Source organism: Artibeus jamaicensis, unplaced genomic scaffold (genome assembly GCF_021234435.1).
Source record: "Artibeus jamaicensis isolate MK-2021 breed Jamaican fruit bat unplaced genomic scaffold, CSHL_Jam_final contig_648, whole genome shotgun sequence".
NCBI classification, from domain to species: domain Eukaryota; kingdom Metazoa; phylum Chordata; class Mammalia; order Chiroptera; family Phyllostomidae; genus Artibeus; species Artibeus jamaicensis.
Window position 1 is genome coordinate 541,833 of NW_026521912.1, and position 19,331 is coordinate 561,163.

The 19,331-nt window shown below is 41.1% G+C and overlaps 1 protein-coding gene across 4 annotated transcripts in view; it reads right to left on the reverse strand.

Annotated features, from left to right (window-relative positions):
• Positions 1–9,084: 9,084 nt before the first annotated feature.
• Positions 9,085–19,331, reverse strand: part of ZNF454 (zinc finger protein 454) — a 31,155-nt gene continuing 20,908 nt past the window's right edge. For all 4 annotated transcript variants that reach the window (XM_037132257.2, XM_037132255.2, XM_037132256.2 and 1 more), the window contains exon 5: positions 9,085–15,273. In XM_037132257.2, coding sequence (XP_036988152.2) covers positions 13,940–15,273 — 1,334 coding nt within the window. In that variant the 3' untranslated portion in view covers positions 9,085–13,939. The remainder of the gene's footprint in view (positions 15,274–19,331) is intronic.

Consider the following 19,331-nt stretch of genomic DNA (forward strand, 5'->3'; position numbering starts at 1 on the left):
GGGACTTAACTTACACCCTATGGTTTGAAGCTGAGACACTGCAGTGTGAGTGAGATTTTCATCCCTTGATCAGCCACCAGAACTTAGGCAGCAGGCTGTGTGTGAGAGTGTGTGGACCCCTAACTGACATGTGGGCTGGAGTTGGGAGCAGCAGTTTCCACAAGAGCAGATCTTAGGTCTGTCTGCTAGACTGAGCCACTTGAGCATGGCACAGAGGGATAAGCCTTGGGCGAGGGCCCTGTGAGTGAAGATGGGTCTTCCAGGGACAGAAGAGAGCAGAGGGTCCAGGTGCCCCATCCCCCGCCATTAAATTACTTGTGTAAGGGCATCTTCCTTGGAGTCTTGTCCCCTGGGATCTGAGGGTGTCACACTCAGATTAAAGCTTTTCCCCCTTTCCTATCTGTACTCCCTTAACCCTAAGAAAGTCAGATGCACCAAAGTGGTGTGAGTGGTGTGAGAATAAATGAACAACGGCACACTTGTCCTTTTCTGATGCCTGTCAGGGCTTGTGCTGGGAGTTTCAGGGTGAGACCACTTATAGGAACAGTTGTGTCCATGGTGAGGATTAATTCAAGTAGATAACATAGGATGGCTCTAAAAACTCTTGTTTTCCAATATGTTCTGGGAAGTCCCCTTTGCAAGGCAAGTGTAGCATCAGGAGAAAGATGCTCACACCACAGATGCATGGATGTTTATTTTCCAATAATTTTTCTTTTTACAAAAAGCTTGGTTTAAGTGATGAGATTTTTTAAAGTATGTTTTATTGACTATGCTATTACAGTTGTCCTAATTTTTCCTCCTTTGCCCCCCTCCTACTAGTACCACCTCTTCCTTCAGCAACCCCCCCCCCCAGCTCATGTCCATGGGTCATGCATATAAGTTGTTTGGCTTCTCCATCTCCCATACTATTCTTAACCTCCCCTTGTCTGTTTGGTAGCTACTAATTATGCTTCTTATTCCCTGTATCTTTTACCCTGCGCTTCCCCCTCCCCCTCCCCACTGATAAACCTCCATGTGATCTCCATTTCTGTGATTCTGTTCCTGTTCTAGTTGCTTGCTTAATTTTCGTTTGTTTTTTTAGGTTCAGTTGTTCATAGTTGTGAGTTTGTTGTCATTTTAATGTTCACAGTTTTGATTTTCTTCTTTTTCTTAAATAAGTCCCTTTAACATTTCATATAATAAAGGCCTGATAATGTTGAACTCCTTTAACTTATCTGGGAAGCACTTTATCTGCCCTTCCATTCTAGATAATAGCTATGCTGGATAGAGTGATTTTGTTTGTGGGTCCTTGCTTTTCATTACGTGGAATACTTCTTGCCAACCCCTTCTTACCTGTCAGGTTCCTTTTGAGAAATCAGCTGATAATCTTATGGGAATTCCTTTGTAGGTAACTCTCCTTTTCTCTTGCTGCTTTTAAGATTCTCTCCTTATCTTTAACCTTGGGTAATTTAATTATGATATGGCTCCGGCTGGTGTGACTCAGTGCATTGAGTGCTGACCTGTGAACCAAAGGGTCACCAACTCAATTCCCGGTCTAGGGCACTTGCCTGGTTTCTAGGCCAGGACCATGGTGGGGGGTACATGGGAGACAACCGCCCACTGATGTTTTTCTTCCTTTCTCCCTCCCTTCCCCTCTAAAATTAAATGAATAAAATATTTTTAAAAAATAGTTATGATGTGTCTTGGTGTGATTCTCTTTAAGTCCAACTTCTTTGGGACTCTCTGTGCTCCCTGGACTGTTTGTCTATTACTTTCACCAAATTAGGGAAGTTTTCTTTCATTGTTTTTTCAAATAAGTTTTCAATTTCTTTCTTTTCCTCTTCTTCTGGCATCCCTATGATTCAGATGTTGGCACATTTGGAGATGTCCTAGAGTCTTTTTATTCTCTCCTGTTTTTTTTTAAATTGTTTCTTCATTCGATTCTGGTTGAATGTTTATTTCTTCCTTATGTTCCAAATTACTGATTTGAACCCCAGCTTTTTTCCCTTCACTGTTGGTTCCCTGCGGATTTTTCTATACTTCACTTAGTGTAGCCTTCATTTCTTCCCTTATGCTTTTGCCATAGTCAATGAGATCTCTAAGCATCCTTATCACCAGTGTTTTAAACTCTGAATCTGATGGGTTACAGAATTAGTTATGTCCATTTTGTTCAGTTCTTTTACTGAGGCTTTGTTCTGGTCTTTCATTTGAGCCATCTCCTCAATTTGGCAGCCTCCCTGTGTTTGTTTCTGTGTATTAGGTAGAGCTGCTTTGACTCTCTGATTTGGCACACCTGATACATTGTATGGGGTAGAGCCCTAGGTATTCACCAAGACAAGGCAACGGCTTTATGATTTGTGGCTTTGGGCTTTGTATGTGGGGGGAGGGGTCAGAAAGGGGGCATTGTCATTGCCTGACTGCTGGAGGCTTATTCAGCACTCACTCCACTGCCAGTCACTTATGCAACTGGTGCCCCTCTAGCTGTTGCCCTGGGGGTGTTTCCCAGGGTGGGTGGGTTTGTGTACATTCTAGGATTCCTCAGGTCCTTTAAACAGACACTCCTGAGAGATTGGCAGTTCCTTCTGCCACCCCCACCCTCACTGTTTTTTTCAGTCAGGAGTTATGAGGTTTTATATTCCCAGCCCTGAACCCTAGGCTACGCAGTCTGGCCTAGGGCTTCCTTCCCAGATATTCCTAATGTGGGACCACCCATTCCACTGTCACTGCCACCTGGTTGCCAACACACCACGTCCTCTCCATCCTGGCCTCACCTCTCCTACTCGTCTGGATGAATGTGGCTTCTTCAAATCTTTGGTTGTTGGACTTCCATACAGTTTGGTTTCCTGCCAGTTCTGGGTGTTTTTTTGTTTTGAGGTTAATTGTGAATCTTCTTATGGTTGTGTGAGGAGGCAAAGCATATCTGCCTACACCACCAACTTGGCCAAAGTCCCCTAAGTAATGAAACTTTATTTTCTTGGGGTAGAATTGAAGTTTAAAGTGGACTCTTTTTATTAGTGCCAATCCTCTAGTATCTAATGTATGGCACTGATTTTGAAGATCAACCATACTTCATACAACATAGAGACTATTCTCTACACAGAGCCTCTGGTGCATGAAGGTTCTGACTAGGTGTTTCTGCATTCTTGAAGTTGACAGGGCATCTCCTTAGGGTAACACACAGATTCTCCTTCCTCACAAATGTTGCATTCCCAGGGCTTGTTTCTCTGCTAATTATGACATTTCATATTTTGCTGAATGCTTTCCTAATTCATTATTCTACAGGGCTTTTCTCCTGTGTGGGTCTTCTGGTATACAATGAATTGTGCTTTCTTGCTGAAGTCTCTTCCATATGAACACTTTTATAGGTTTTTTCTTCTGTATGAACTTGTAGAATCAATGAGCTCTGACCCCCAAATGAAGGTCTTCCTGTGTTTACCATTCTCTTGGTGTTTCTCCCAGTGAATTCTCTGATGTTCTCTGAGTCTTGGTTTCTGCTGGATCACTTTTTCCACATTTGTTACATTTTGTGGTTGTTCCCATTTGAATTCTATGACTCAGAGTTCAGATGATTTTTTAGTAAAAGCCTTTACCTATTTGGAGGATGTCTCCCTGTGATGTGAGGTTTCTGACTCTTGAGTACAGGTGTTCTGCTGAAGACTTCCTTCCACACACTCCCCACATTCATCCCTCCTGTCTCCATTGTGAATTCTTGCTGCACCATGAGTTCTGTCTTTTTCTGTGGCCTTCTCACATTGGCCCACTGTCTATGACTGCACAGAATGAGCCCTTCTGCATGTAATGGGTGTCCTTCCTCCCTGAGTGCATCATTGTGTTCGCTGTGATGGTGCAGTCCCTTTCTGAATTCTTGAATACATTTAAAGTTTTGACTTCTACAAGAGAACTTTTCCACCTTCCATGTGTACATAAGGTCTGGTACTTTGATCATTTCTTTACTGCTCAGTGAGGTTTACAACTCCCCGAAGGTGTTCCCCTATTTGCATGCATAGTTTTACATTGTCTGGTGTCCAATCAATCACTTTGAACTCCTGAATAAAGTTGTTTTCATATCTGTGGAATTCAGAAGCCACTCTGTCCATGTGGTTCTCTGAGGTTGAATAAAAGCTGAACTGTACTTGGAGGCTATCTCACATTCATGGTCCTTGGATAATTTCTCCCCAGTATGAATTACATGTTTCAGTGGAAATGGGTCCTAGACTGAAGACTGTACCACATTACAAAGTTTTCTCTGCAGTATGAGTTCTTTAAAAGAGAATAAGATTACATTTTGACATAAGCATTTACTTACCAATTTGTAAGATTGTTCACCTGTGTACAATATTTTGTGATTTGTATAGGAGAGCCTTTATATTACTATTTATAACTTTTCATTGGTGTGATTTTAAAATATATATATTTTATTGATTATGCTATTACAGCTGTCCCATTATTTTCTCCCGTTTATTCCCTTCCACCCTGTGCCCCCCCTCCCACCAGCATTCCCCCACCTTGGTTCATATCCATGGGTCATACATGTAAGTTCTTTGGCTTCCCCATTTCCCATACTACTTTTAACCACCCCTATTTTGTACCTGCCATTCATGTTTCATATTCCCTGTACTTTCCCTCCTGTTCTCCCCCCTCCACTGATAACCTCCATGTGATCTCTATTTCTATGACTCTGTTTCTGTTCTAGCTGTCTGCTTAGTTCATTTTAGTTTTAGTTTTTTTAGGTTTGGTTGTTGATAGTTGTGTTTGTTGTCATTTTGCCATTCATATTTTTTAGCTTCCTCTTTTTCTTTTAGATAAGTCCCTTTAACATTTCATATAATAAGAGCTTGGTGATGATAAACTCCTTTAATTTGTCCTTATCAGGGAAGCACTTTATCTAACTTTCCATTTTTAATGATAGCTTTGCTGGATAGAGTATTCTTGGATGTAGGTCCTTGCTTTTCATGACTTTAAATACTTCTTTCCAGCCCCTTATTGCCTGTGAGATTTCTTTTTGAGATATCACCTGAGAGTCTTAGGGGAACTCTTTTGTAGGTAACTGTCTCATTTTCTTTTGCTGCTTCTAAGAGTCTCTCCTTATCTTTAATCTTAGGTAATGTAATTATGATGTGCCTTGGTGTGTGCTTCCTTGGGTCCAACTTTTTGGGGACTCTGGGCTTCCTGGACTTCCTTGAAGTCTATTTCCTTTGCCCGATTGGGAAAGTTCTCCTTATGATGTTTTCCAATAAGTTTTCCAGTTCTTGCTCTTCCTCTTCTCCTTCTGGAACCCCTATGAGTCAGATGTTGGAACGTTTAAAGTTGTCCTGAAGGTTCTGAAGCCTCTCGTCATTTTTTTGAACTCTCGTTTCTTCATTCTGTTCTGGTTGAATGTTTCCTTCTTCCTTCTGCTCCAAATCCTTGATTTCAGTCTTGATTTCCTTCCCTTTACTGTTGGCTCCCTGTATATTTTCCTTTATTTCACTTTTCATAGCCTTTACTTCTTCCTCTATTTGGGGGCCATATTCAGCCACTTCTGTGAGCATCCTGCTTACGAGTGTTTTGAACTCTGAATCTGATAGGTTAGCTATCTCTTCGTTGCTTAGTTGTATTTTTTTTTTTTGAAACTTCGGTCTGTTCTTTCATTTGGGCCATTTTTTTTTTTTGTCTTGGCACTCCTGTTAGGTTATAAGGGGCAGAACCTTAGGTATTCACCAGGGCAGGGCAACCTACATTGCTGCATTGTTGCACTGTATGTGGGGAAGGGGTCTGAGAGGGAACAATGCCATGTGCTCAGCTCTTGGCCAGCTTTCAGTCACTTTCCCAGCTCCCCACAGCAAATTGGGCTCTTCTAGTGCTGATTCCTAGGTGGATGGTTTTGTGTACATTTTAGGACCCTGTGGGTCTCTCTAAAGCACTCTCCTGTGAGGCTGGGAGTTTTTTCTGCTGCCGCAATTCCCACAGAATTTTTCAGTCAGAAGTTTTGAGGTTTCATTTCCCCGCACTGGAACAATAGGTTTCACAGCCTTTCTCATTCTCCATTTGTTCCTCCCAGTTTATTCATATGCAAATTTGTGTCCACACAGCTTACCAGCTGCTGCCTTGCCATGAATCCTCTCCACCCTGCCTGCCCATCTCTGCCCCTTCTACTGGTCTCAATGAATGCTTTTTTAACTTCTTTGTTGTTGGACTTTCATACAGTTAGATTTTCTGGCAGTTCTGGTTATATTTTGTTTTTAAATTTGTTGCTCTCCTTCTTTTGGTTGTGCAAGGAGGGAAGTGTATCTACCTATGCCTCCATCTTGTCTGGAAGGCTTATTGATGTGATTTTTGTAGCTTTGTTACATTTATTACATTCTATGTTCTTTAGAAATTTCCCCCAAATTCATCACATTCTTGCCTCCCACTTTATTCAGTGATTCTTATTAAATAAATGTAACTTCCCCCCAAGTGTGACTTGGGTTTTCTGTTGCTTTTCAAAAACATAGCTATCAATTTGTAAGACTCCTAAAATGGAATAAACACATAATTCCAAGTAAATCTTTTCACCATCATTTTCTAGAATGAACCCTCCTCAGGAATACTGTTACAGTGACATCTTTGTTTCTAAATATGAAAAATACCCAAGTGTAAGTATTTTCCATCTCTTAGGCTTTGAGAAAGAAGCCTGTTTCAGTGTGGACAGAAGAGCCAAGTGCTGACAGTGATGATAAATAGGCTGGGAGTTTGAGAGATGATCTCCCAACCTGTGGAGTACAGGGTAGGAACCAAGGTAGGATATAGTCCTGAAAGAGAGCAAGTGAGTGGGAGCACTGGAGGGAAAATGCAAACAAGGGTGCAGAAAGGCAGATTTGTTAAGGTACTGGCTTTAAACATTTGAAGCCTCATCACTTCATTTGTGGATTACTGTGACAGGATACTAACTAACTGGTCTTTCTGCTTCCTGTGTCCTACAACCAACATCAAAGTCATTGTTACAAGGCACTGGGCCCCCACACTTAGGGGAACATTGCTATGGGCCCTGCACTATCCTGGCACCTGCATCTGGCTGTGATTTAGTCTCATATTTACCTGAAGATTCAGAAACAAAAATAGCAGGAAGGCCACATTAGGCCAGAGTATCATGGCCCCACATGCTGTTCCCTTATATAATCTGGCAGATTTGGTATCATTATCTTCTTCTACCAGAACTCTTGAATATCAAGCTGGCCCATAGTATCAATGTCTGAGTTCTTTTTCCCATTTAGAGTTTTCAGGCAGGGAAGTTTTCCAGAATCCACAGACACTGTCTTGACCCTGACACTGTATACTTCTTGACTCAGTTTTCACATCTTCAAATGGTACAATGTTGAGGTTAAGACTTCTTGCGATCAATTCCAGCTCTGCCACTTGCTGGATGGGTGACCTTGGGCAGAATAATTGGTCTCTATTATAGTTACTGACAGCCAAAGTCTCCTAGCAACCCCACAGAGATGTCCAATAACTGAAGCTATTTCCCTAGCACTGACCCCCCCCCCAAGCCCTACTAGTCACTTCCATGTGGACCAGCTCATCAAGCCAAGCACCTCAGCTGACTGGTCTCCCAAGACCCCATTCACAGCCAAGACCCAATTTCCTGACCCCTGCAGCATTCTCATTCACTGTCGTTCCAAGTGTCATGGGAATTACCTCTGTGCTGAATCAGTCTATACAACAGGCATTGTTTCTTTCCTGAGAGTTACGTCCTAGTGGTGGGTACAAGCAATAAACAATTCTTTAATACGAATAAATCCAATATATAGTCTGTCAGAAGAGGACAAGCACTGTGGAAAAAAAGAAAATACTAGAGCAGGATAAGGAGAATGGGGAAGGTTGGAGGGGATGGGCTGCCATATTAGATGGAGTGGTTCAGTGTGGGTGTCACTGACAGGCAGCACTGGGAGGGGGTGCGCAGAAAGCTGTGGGGTTATTGAGGAGAGAAGGTCCAGCAGGTGGAGTGGCCAGTGAAGAGGCCCAAGAACAGGGCACGCCTGGTATCTGTGAGGACCAACTAAGATGACTGGTGTGGTTGGAGCAGGGTAAGGGAAGGAAACAATGAGAGAAAGGGAGCAAGGTGTATCAGTCAGGGTTCCCCACAAAAACAGTGCCAGTAGGGCATGTTGATTTTCTGGAGAATCCCAATACGTAGATGAATGAAGATACAGATCTCTACCTATCTCTATATAGAAAAATATCTATATTTGTATATTTCCTATTGGATATAGTATGTTATATAGGAGTATACTTGTAGATATAGGCTGTGAGAATATATAGTGTGTGTGTATACATGATATATACATGTAATACAAAAGCAGAGAGAAAATGATAATCTATATATCTATCTGTCCTATAACCAATAGAGGAGACGGATGATGTATCTATCATCCATAGATACGGATGATAAAGATATAGATATATTCGAGAGATACAGTTTAAGGAATTGGTTCCCATGAATGTGGGAGCTGGCAAACCTGAAATCTGTAGGGCAGGTGGCAGGCTGGAAGCTCAGGTAAGAGCTGGTGCTGTGGTCTTGAGGCAGAATTACTTCTCTTCTGGGAGGCCTGAATTTTTGCTCCTAAGGCCTGCCCATTGAGGACAATTATTTCTGTCTTCTTTACTTGAAGTCAACTGCCTGTACTATTAACTATACCTAAACAGCACAGTGGTTAGTGGTTGATTGAATAACTGGGCTCTACAGCCTAGCCAAGTGGATACAAGAAACTATAACATGAAGTACTAGGGGACTGTCCTGTGGAGTCCACAGGCTGCGACCCTAGGTGAATAAGGAGACACAGGAGGGTTACCCTGGAGGACTTGAAGAGCACACTGAGATGGTCTGACAAGTTTCAAAGGACCACTCTGGCCACTGTTTTAAGACTGTTATGAAAATAAAGGAAATTTCATTTAAAATCAAGAAGGGAAGCCCTGGAGGGGGACTCTCATACACTGTCACTCAGACACAAAACAGGAAGAAGTTTGCTTGACACACCTAGCAAAAGGAAGAACTTTCCCTTCCCCAACAGCCCAGCCAATGAGGAGCTGACACCCCTCTGAGCAATTCCAAATGGCCCCTCCCCACTTCCTCCTTGCCTTTCCCCTGATCTTCCCACATGCCCATGGTTTTCACAGTTTGCTTGTTCTAAACTGCAGTGCCTTTGCTATTCCCAAATAGATGCATAATGTTGATGAAATAACAAGCGCTCTTATTAAGGCCAACAGTATCTTAGAAACATCTTTTGTGCATGTATTTTTTCAGTGTTTGACATGCACTCACTGAAATAGTATTGCTCTAAATCATGCATGCACCAGCATTCTTAGAAACACTTTTGATGTTGCCTTGTTTAAGGAGGGGAATAAACAGGAAAAGAGAGGAGAGGTGAGTGAAAACTGATAGGCAGGGTGACTAGTTCTCCAAGACCCACGGCAGTCCAGTTTAATCGTTAAGGGCTTGGTTTCTAGGATCAGAAGCTGCTTTTCTTACTCTAACACTGATCTTGGGCAAGTCACAGATTCCTCATCTATACAGTGAGTAGGAAAACTATATCTAGCAATGGGTCATTGCCCACACCCACACATCCGGCAGTTCTGTTTAGATTCCACAGCATAAAGTAGGCAATGTTCACAGTACCTGGATGATATATAGTAAGAGCTCAAAGTATGACTTATGATGTGAACATATCTAGCATATTATGATGGTAGGAATAAAAAACCACTAGAAAGAGTAAGAAAGTTTGGATTAAAGAAAACCTAAAAGATGAAGACTATGGGATCACTACTTGCCAAGGAACAACCACTGACACCTCCCTTACTAAAGTGAATTTATTCCAACAGCTGCATAACTGGACTCTGAGAAGCCAGTCTACCCTGAGTCAGTCTCCCTGTAATTTCAGGTATCTGTAACGCTTGCCCACCACAGACTCTGGGGAAGTGGGGCCAAAGTGCTCACCCACTCCGGAGGGAAGCTAACTTATGTAGAGAAGGCCCCTCCCCTGATCCAATTGGTCTGTTCTCATGCAAATAAGGACTCCAAATCCTACATTTTGATTGGTCCAAAAAGTACTGTCCTAATTGGCCAGAACAGCCACTCTAATTGGTAATGAGGCTATGGCTGCCCAGCTGATTAGATAGGGAAAGTCTCAATCCTATTGACTAAAATAGGATTCCAGAACTCCTTTATAAGGACTAGCTTAGACAGGCACAATGCAGGCAAGCAACACAGTGTGGGAGGCAAGCAGTTTAGTGCCAACTTCTCCCTTAAGCGTGGCTTGCTTAAGCTGCCCCTGTTTAGCAAACAGCTCCAGGCTGTTTATAAATTTGAGCCCAGTTAGCCACTAGGGCGTCTTCTCAACAGGTATATTGTTCTTGGGGTCATCAAAGCCTTTCTTCAACCTTCAAGAAGGGATGGTAGAAATAACTATTTATGATTGTGATTGAGTTAATAAACACTGGGTGCTTACAGTACCTAACACAAGGTATGCCCTCAAATGTTAACTGTTCTCCCCAGCAATAAGGATGTAGCTGGAATACTGTGGTGTCTGGGGCCAGGGAAGTTTGAACAGCCATATGTGGAGGTAGGACCAAAAACACGAATCTGTCATGTCTTAGTTTTATCTAATTAGGGAAGCAGGCAACACAAATGCAATGTGTACAGCTTAAACATTGGTTATTTTCTCATTTATTTTCAGAAAGACACACTGAAATACTTTTATGGCAACAACTTTTAAGATAATGATGTGTGGCATACAAGGTAACACACAACAGGGAGGTGAGTCTCACAATCAAATCTGGCACTTGCGGAGAATGATTACTTGCACAACTGAGAAAATCAAGTGATGGGGAAAATCAAGCTTTGCATTTCTTTTCCCTTCACAAACCGGTATAAAATATTTAAAGTAAAAATATTACCAAAAATGTATTTAGCAGGAGTTGAGGCTGCCCAGGAAGCTGGGAACCCTCCTACAGCAGGTGGGAGTCTTGTTTCCACACTGTCCTTCCGTCTAATCCAGCAGTGTACAGGAGGCAACACAAGTGCAAAGGGGAAGAGGAGGGAGAGGACTCAGACAGCTGGAGGCTGCCCATTCTTAGATTAAATTGATGTTTAAGGGAACTGTTTTCTCAACCTAAGGCATGCATGCAGTTTAGGGCTATTTTATTCCAAGTAACCTTTGAGACTGAGCCTGCTGCCAAGTCAAGGTGACATTTTGACCAGCGACCTTTGGGTTGGCAGGCAGGCACTCCATCCATTGAGCCATACCAGGCAGGGCCCAAGGTGCCATTTGAAAAGCAGTTGCTGAGCATGCAAGAAGGCAATATCTTAGATGCCACTGTCAAAGCTAGGCAAACTCAAGTGGGCAGGGAGAACCACGTGCAAAATCAATCAGCTGAATGTGAGTTGAAACCTAACAAGGGAGAAGGATTAGAGGAATTTACAAGGGGAAATTTGGAGTAATTTTTTTTTCTCCTTGAGATCAGGCAGTTTCAATAGCTGTTCATGGAAGGCCATAGACACTGAAGAATGTAATCAAGTCTAGAGGCTATTCCTCTACTTAAACCCTGCCCCAGGCAGAGAGCAATTGGCACTTCCAATAGGTTTCCCCACCAGGCAACTTTGAAATGCACAACTGGGATAGCTGGGCCAAGGTCCATTTCTCAGCTCATAGATTAGCTGCAGTACATGTGGGGGGAGGGAAGCCTGGCTCACACATAAGCCCAGCACCTCCTCTGCCACGCACGTGTACTGAGTGTGCTGGGAAGTCTTCACATATAGGTGGGACAGGGGGTAGTGGGAGGTGGGCTGGATATGCTGCAGATGGCACACCCCTGAAGGGTGGGTCCCAAGGGTCCTCTGTCAGTCAGTGTCCATGTGGCCAATCTGCAAGGCTAGAAAAGTGAGGTACAGAATGAAATGTTCCTAGGAGTCTCTAATGCCTTGGGTATAATCTGGCTGAATTCAGAGAACTTGGGCTTTTGGACAGCACCAAGGTTCAACTATTTGACCTGGAGTCCACTGAGTCCACCATGACATGGAAGACCCTCTCTATGCTGGGAGCTGAGGTGAAGCATTCATAGGGGTCAGCAGGCTGCCCAGATTGATGGGGTGCACCTCCATAAACCAGAAACCTGTTACCTTCTGCCCAGACCAGGTCTCCTTGCTCTCCCACCTTTATGACGCAGAGTGCAACAGCCTGCACTGGTGTGTGCTCCCCATTCTTTGTGGGGCAGGGGGAAGGGACATGCCACCAGAAACTGTTTGAAGACACCACAGATGTTATTTTATCCCTGTGATTTCTATGACCAAGCTGAAAGACTAAGGTGATAAATGATCTGTACCTGTAGGACTAGAGTGTCATTCAAACTTTTGGGCACAGACACTGCTCCTACCAGAGACTGTCATGGTGCTGGTGACCACTTCTTGACTTGTAGAATCACAAGTCTCAACATGTTGCTCACCACTGTCACAACCGGATAGTCCTTAGGTAGTAGAATACCCAGATGGAGGAGAGGAAGTGGCCATTTTCCAATGAAAGAGCACAAATACAAAGCTCTCTGCCTTTCCTGTGAACACAGTTAATACCTTCAGAAAACTGGACAAAGGCAGGGCAAGGACCAGGATGCAGTTTAATATTCTGGCTATAACAAATAAACTCTAATGCAGGGAGCACTAGGGACTGCCCAGCTGGAGAGTGGGGCAGAGCCTTCTGAGAACAGGCTGTGGGCTCTGCTTCTCCTGTCTGTAGCACAACAGAAAATGGCAAATCAGAGAAGTGGAGGCAACTTCACACACAAGCAGATGGTTGGGACTGTCTCACCTGAGGCCAAGGTGTAACTGCCTGCTGTGTGTAGGGTAACTGTGGTACAAACAGTTGGAGGGTAATGTTTACAAAGACTAAGACTCTACTTCAGGTATCACTCCAGTGTCAGAGTCAAGTTGAAGTCCAGAGAAACTGGGTAACTCAGGAATTTTTATTAATCTCTGCCTCCCAGGCAGCAGTTCCAAGTTCTGAAAGCTGGGTTTGGTGCGATACCCAGAATCATGGACTGTGTGTGAGGTTGGATCACTATATTCCCCAAGAACAAATGGCTAATAAGTGAAATGATGTTACCAGTTAGGGTTTGCTAAATCAAAAGAGGGACACACCATTCAAATAAATTGTCCTGGAAGGAGAAGAAAGGCAGAAAGCCAGTGGGTACACAGACCAGGGAGATCTTGCAAAAGGTGGCATGACACAGAAGCTGGGGAGCAGAGTTTCAGTCAGTCCCGGCTGACACACGAGAGGACGCATGCCCTTTACTCTGGATGTCAGCAGTGTGGGTGAGAACAAAGGGTTCTGCCAAAAGTAGAAACCCTCTTTTGTGAGAGATGCAAGTAAAGTGAAATTGTAGACCATTTTCTTACTGTTTTGTACCTTTACTTCTTATCCTTAATTTTTATAATTTTACCATTCCTCTCTCTATTTTTGACTTTCATACACTCAGCCTGCACACAACTCATCAGAGCACCATAGGCATGGGGACCTCACTGGGTTGGTCTCCAGCCTCTTCCCACCTTTCTTGTCTCCATGTCAGGTCATATGGTTAGCTGTCGCTAATGGGGTGTGAACAGAAGTTGTGTGTGAATTCTAGGCCAAGGGGGCTAAGAATTGTATAATTTCTCTTAATAATCAAAATGTAAATTTGATAAACAAATTTCTATGTTGTTAATGAAGCTCCATATTGGTTCTCACACATGGCAATCCAGACTAATTACACAGTACTGCTATTTGGGTGAGGCAGTTCTGAACCATGAAGAGTGTCTGATATTCTTAAATTCTCAAAACCCACAATAGTGTGAAGCTTGATTCTCAGTAATAAAATGACTATCTTAACACAGGCTTTTATGGTTATTCTCCAGAATGGATTCTCTTACCTTCAAATTATTCATATACTCAGTCTCAAAGCTCTTTTCTTTAAACTGCAATCACTTTTCTCCAATGTGATGTTTCTGATGCTGGATGAGGTTTGCAGTCTGGCTGAAGGCTTTCCCACACTTACTACATTTGTACGGTTTCTCCCCTGTGTGTGTCCTCTGATGTTGGGTGAGATGTGTGCTTCGGATGAAGGCTTTCTCGCAGAGTTTACACTTGTAAGGTTTTTCTCTAGTGTGAATTCTCTTATGTTGAGTAAGGGCCGAATGGTCACTGAAGGCCTTCTCACATATGTTACACGTATATGGTTTTTCCCCAGTATGAATCCTCTGATGCTGGGCTAGAGCAGACTGGTCCCTGAAGGCTTTCTCACACAAACCACATCTGTAAGGCTTTTCTCCGGTGTGAATCTTCCGATGTCGAGCAAAGGATGAATTATCTCTGAAAGCTTTACCACATTCATTACACTTATAAGGTTTCTCTCCAGTATGAATTCTCTGATGCTCAGTCAGGGAAGAGTTCACTCTGAAGGCTTTTCCACATTCATTGCATTCAAAGGGCTTCTCTCCAGTGTGAATTCTCTGATGCTGAAGAAAACTTGTACTTTGATTAAAGGCTTTTCCACATTCGTTACATTTATAGGGTTTCTTTCCACTGTGAATATTCTGGTGTTTGGTAAGATGTGCCCTGCAAACAAAGGCCTTGTCACATATGTTACATTTGAAAGGTTTCTCTCCGGTATGTATTCTATGATGGTGGGCAAGGTGTATGTTTCGGATAAATGCTTTTCCACATAAGTTGCATTCGAAAGGTTTCTCTCCAGTGTGAATTTTCTGATGGTAAGTGAGAGAGGAGCTCACTGAGAACGCCTTGCCACATTCCTTACATTCATATGGTTTCTCGCCAGTATGAATTCTTTGGTGATGGATAAGGTGTGTGCTCTGGTGAAAGGCCTTCCCACATTCTCTACATTCGTACCGTTTCTCTTTAATAAGAGTTTTTGGATTAGAATTAAGTTTTTCAGTATGAATTTTTCGATGTTTATTAAGGGTCGAACTTGTCGTGAAGACTTTTCCACACTCACTACACTCAAAGGCTTTTTTGCTAGACTGAAATCCCTGACTTTGAACAGAAGATGAGCTCATGGTGTGGGGCCTTCCAGATCCATCCCATTCCTGGTCACTGCCCACAGGTGAGGCTTGCTGGGGAGTTAGTACCCCTTTCCGTGGCTTCACCTCACAGCCTCCATGCTGCCATTCCCATGGACCATCACACGTCCAGTGACTCCTGCTAGTGAATCTCCCTTCCACCATCCACTGATCCGACTCTTGTTCAGGAATATCTGCCTTGAGAGTAGATTTCTTACTCACAGGGAGAGGCATCAAGTCTGAAAGACATCAGAAACAAAAATGCCTGTTTTGTCCTAGCAAAACATCTAGTTGGGATTAAGTTGATGAGCCTGTTTAAAATGTTAATAAAAAGATAGAATTTTTGAAAATTTCTTGAAAAAGGGAAAAGAGGTGAACAGAGGGCAAAGTAGGAAGGGGTTGATCTAATGTACAATGTGATATGCAGGAGATCTTGGGACCTTGAGTCCAGAAGTCATAGGCCTGGGTTGCAATCCTGAGTATAACAGTTATTTTATTTGTGATTACACAGAAGCTACCTGATTTTCAAAGCCATAGAAAAACCTACACAGACCATATTTTGCCAACAGATAAGAAAAAAAGTACCTTATTTGTACATATAATGTACCTATAATGATACAGTCATTTAATAATCCAGATGTGACCTTAAGAAATCATTGAAACTAGAAGGAATGAATGTGGCAGAAAAAAATTCAGCTCCAGAGTAGCTACCAAAACCAGTATTTTAATGTTTTATATACTCATTTGAGCATTCAGATGGATGATAAAAAGTTAGGCTACTCTTAAGGCTGTATGAAGGACCTCCTGCTACTGGTGAGGAAGCGACATCTTCAAATTTATAAGAATAACGTGACATCTATATGAGGTGAATGCACAGAGAACCAGGATGTACCCACCATGTCTTAGAGGGCAAGGCCCTGAACCTAGGGAAAGAAGAATACCAGGCAACTAGAAGGGAACCCTGTTCTTTGGAGAGGAGCCACAGTCCCATGAATTATATGACAAAATGATTCCTCTCTCCAAATACAAATTTCACACTTAACAACGGTCTCACTTGTTTTCCTTCACGGTACCTTGATATTAACAAGTAGCGCTCTGAATTGCATATTAGTTTTGCATATGTATTTGTGAATATGTACCTTTTACGTTAAGTCTATTTAAGACTCTACACTAAGAAATGGAATAATAAGCATTAGCTGCTAAACACACATAATGCCGATTATGGAAAAGTACTATCAAGAACAAGCCTCTCTCATTACTTTTTTCTCTACTCAATCAAGAAAATCTGCAAAGAGGTATTAAAAAAAAACTCTTTAAAAGTTATCTGAGAAAGTTAAATAGGTGTATTTTAAGGCTAAAAATCCTGGTGAGCTCAGAATATGTATCTTTGCTCAAAAAAAAAAAAAAAAAGAATGGTCAACATTAAACACTAATATTGCCAAATCTCAAAAACTTAAGAACTGACTTTCACTTTTGGACCGGATAGAGTAGCCTGTGGCAGAACAATATACATGTGGAAAATGACTGGGAAATCTGAAATGAAAAGAAAGCTGTCTAAAGGCAACCCATGTATGTCACTTGAGGCCAACTTGATAGTCTAATTTTGGGGAGAAAAGGGAAATATAGAGAAGTGACTCCAAAATTTAGTGTTTTTCATCTCACAGAACTTGCTGAATTCTTATGCTCCTCAGGGCAGGAGACTACAGCTAAGCAGAGATTCAGATTTTTCTACAGTCTTATAGTACTGTGGAGTCAAAAATGAGTTCAGGACCTTTCAAGGAAGGGGTGGGGAAGGCATAGTTAAATGTGTAAGGCTTTCATGTGGGACTCAAAACATTTCCATCATAGGGATTCCAGAAGAAGAAAAAATGAATGGGAACTTTACTTAAAGCAATAATAGCTGAAAACTTTCCCAACCTGAGGAAGAAAACATATCCAGGAAGCACAAAGTACCAAACAAGATGAACTCAAAGAGGTCCACAACAAGACATAATATAATTAAAATGACAAAAGGCAAAGATACAGAGACAATCTTAAAGGCAGCAAGAGTAAAGCAACAAGTTACACACAAACGAACCCTCATAAGGCTATCAGCTGACTTATCAGCAGCAACTGGACAGGCCAGAAGGAAGTAGCAGGACATCTTTAAAGTGCTAAAAGAAAGAAAGCTACAACCTAGAATACTACATCTGGCAGGATTTTCATTCAGAATTGAAGGAGACATAAGGAGTTTCCCAGACAAGCAAAAACTAAAGGATTGTCGTCACCATTATTTTGGCTTTAAAAGAAATGCTAAATGGTGTTTTTTAAACAGAAAAGGAAAGATCACAATCAGAAATAAGAAAATATGATAAAGAAACAAATTTCACAGGTAAGGCCGAACATTTAATAAATACAGTGAATCAGATATTTAAAAAGCTACTATGAAGGTCAAAAGAAAAAAGTTATCAAACTCAAAAGCCAATAGTTAGGAGATATATCACACAAAAAAGATCCGACATGTAACATAACATCAATAACATAAAGTGAGGAGGAGGGAGTTAAAAATGTAGTCCTTATAGAATATATTTGAACTTAAATGCCTATCAGCTTAAAATAGACTACTATAGTTACAGAATAATATATATAAAACTCATGGTAGCCACAAACCAAAGAACTACAAAATATATACAAAGAATAAAGAGAAAACAACCATATAAAACACTAAAGAAAACCAGTAAACCACAAGGAAAAGAGCAAGAAAAAGGGCAGAAACAGAATTATAAAGATGACCAAAAACAATTAACAAAATGGCAATAAGTATATACTTATCAATAATTTCTTTAAATGCAAATGAATTAAATGTTCCAATAAAAGACATAGAGTAGCAGAATGAATTAAAAAACAGACCAGTCTATATGCTGTGTACAACAGATTCACTTAAGATCAAAAGACACACATAGGCTGAAAGTGAAGAAATGGAAAAAGATATTCTATGCAAATAGAAACAAAATGAAAGCTGGAGTAGTGATACTCTTATTAGACAAAACACAAAATGTTTAAAAAGGCGAACAAGAATATTACATAATTATAAAGGGGTCAATCCAAAAAGAGAATCTAACAATCATAAATATCTATGCACCCAACAAAGGAGCACCAAAATATACAAAGTAATTATTAATGAACATAAAAGGAAAAATCCACAGTAATACAATACTAGTAGGGGATTTTTAACACACCACTCACATCAAGGGATCAACAGATCAAGACAGAAAATTATTAAGGAAATAATGGCCCTAAATGGCATGTTAGATCAGATTCACCTAGTAGACATTTTAGAACATTTCATCCAAAAAGTACAGAATTTTTTAAAGTACACACAGACTATTCTCAGGTTATATCAGGCCACATAACAAGCCTCCATAAACTCAAAAAGATTGAAATCATATCTTTTCTGACTGCAGTGGCATGAAAATTAAAAAGCAGCTACACCTGGCTGGTGTAGCTCAGTGGATTGAGATTCAATCATGAAAGAAAAATTGATTTCTCTCCCTCTCTCCTTCCCTTCCCCTCTAAAGATAAATAAATAAAATATTTTTTTAAAAAAGCAGCTACAGAAAAAAAAACTGGAAAAAAATCCACAAATATGTGGAGATAAAACAATATCCTACTAAGCAACCAATCAATCAAAGAGGGAATTAAACAGGAAATAAAAAACTATCTTGAAACAAAAGAAAATACAACTTTTTAAAATGTATGGGATGTAGCAAAAGCAATTGTAGAAGGAAGGTCATAGTTGTACAGGCCTACCTCAAGAAGCAGAAATAATCCCAAATAAACAATCTACCTCTATACCTAAAGGGACTAGAGAAAGAACAAACAAAACCCAAAGAAAACAAAAGGAGGAAAAGAATTAAGATCAGAGTGGAAATAAAAAAGAACTAAAAAATAGAAAACATCAATAAAACTAAGAACTGGTTCTTTGAAAACATAAAACTGAAAAACCTCCAGCCAAACTCATCAAGGAAAAAAAGAGTCCTAATAAAATCATAAATGAAAAAGAATTTACAACCAACACAACAGAAATAAAAAGAATTATTAAAGGATACTACAATCACATGCCAACAAATCCAACAACCTAGAAGAAATGTTATAATAAATTGTTATAAGTATGCAACCTTCCAAGACCAAATCAGATCAAAATACAAAATCTAAACAAACCAATTACTAGCAAAGAAACTGAAGTGGTAATCAAAAATACTCACAACAAATAAAAGTCCAGGGCCAGATGGCTTCACATGTAATTCTACATAACATT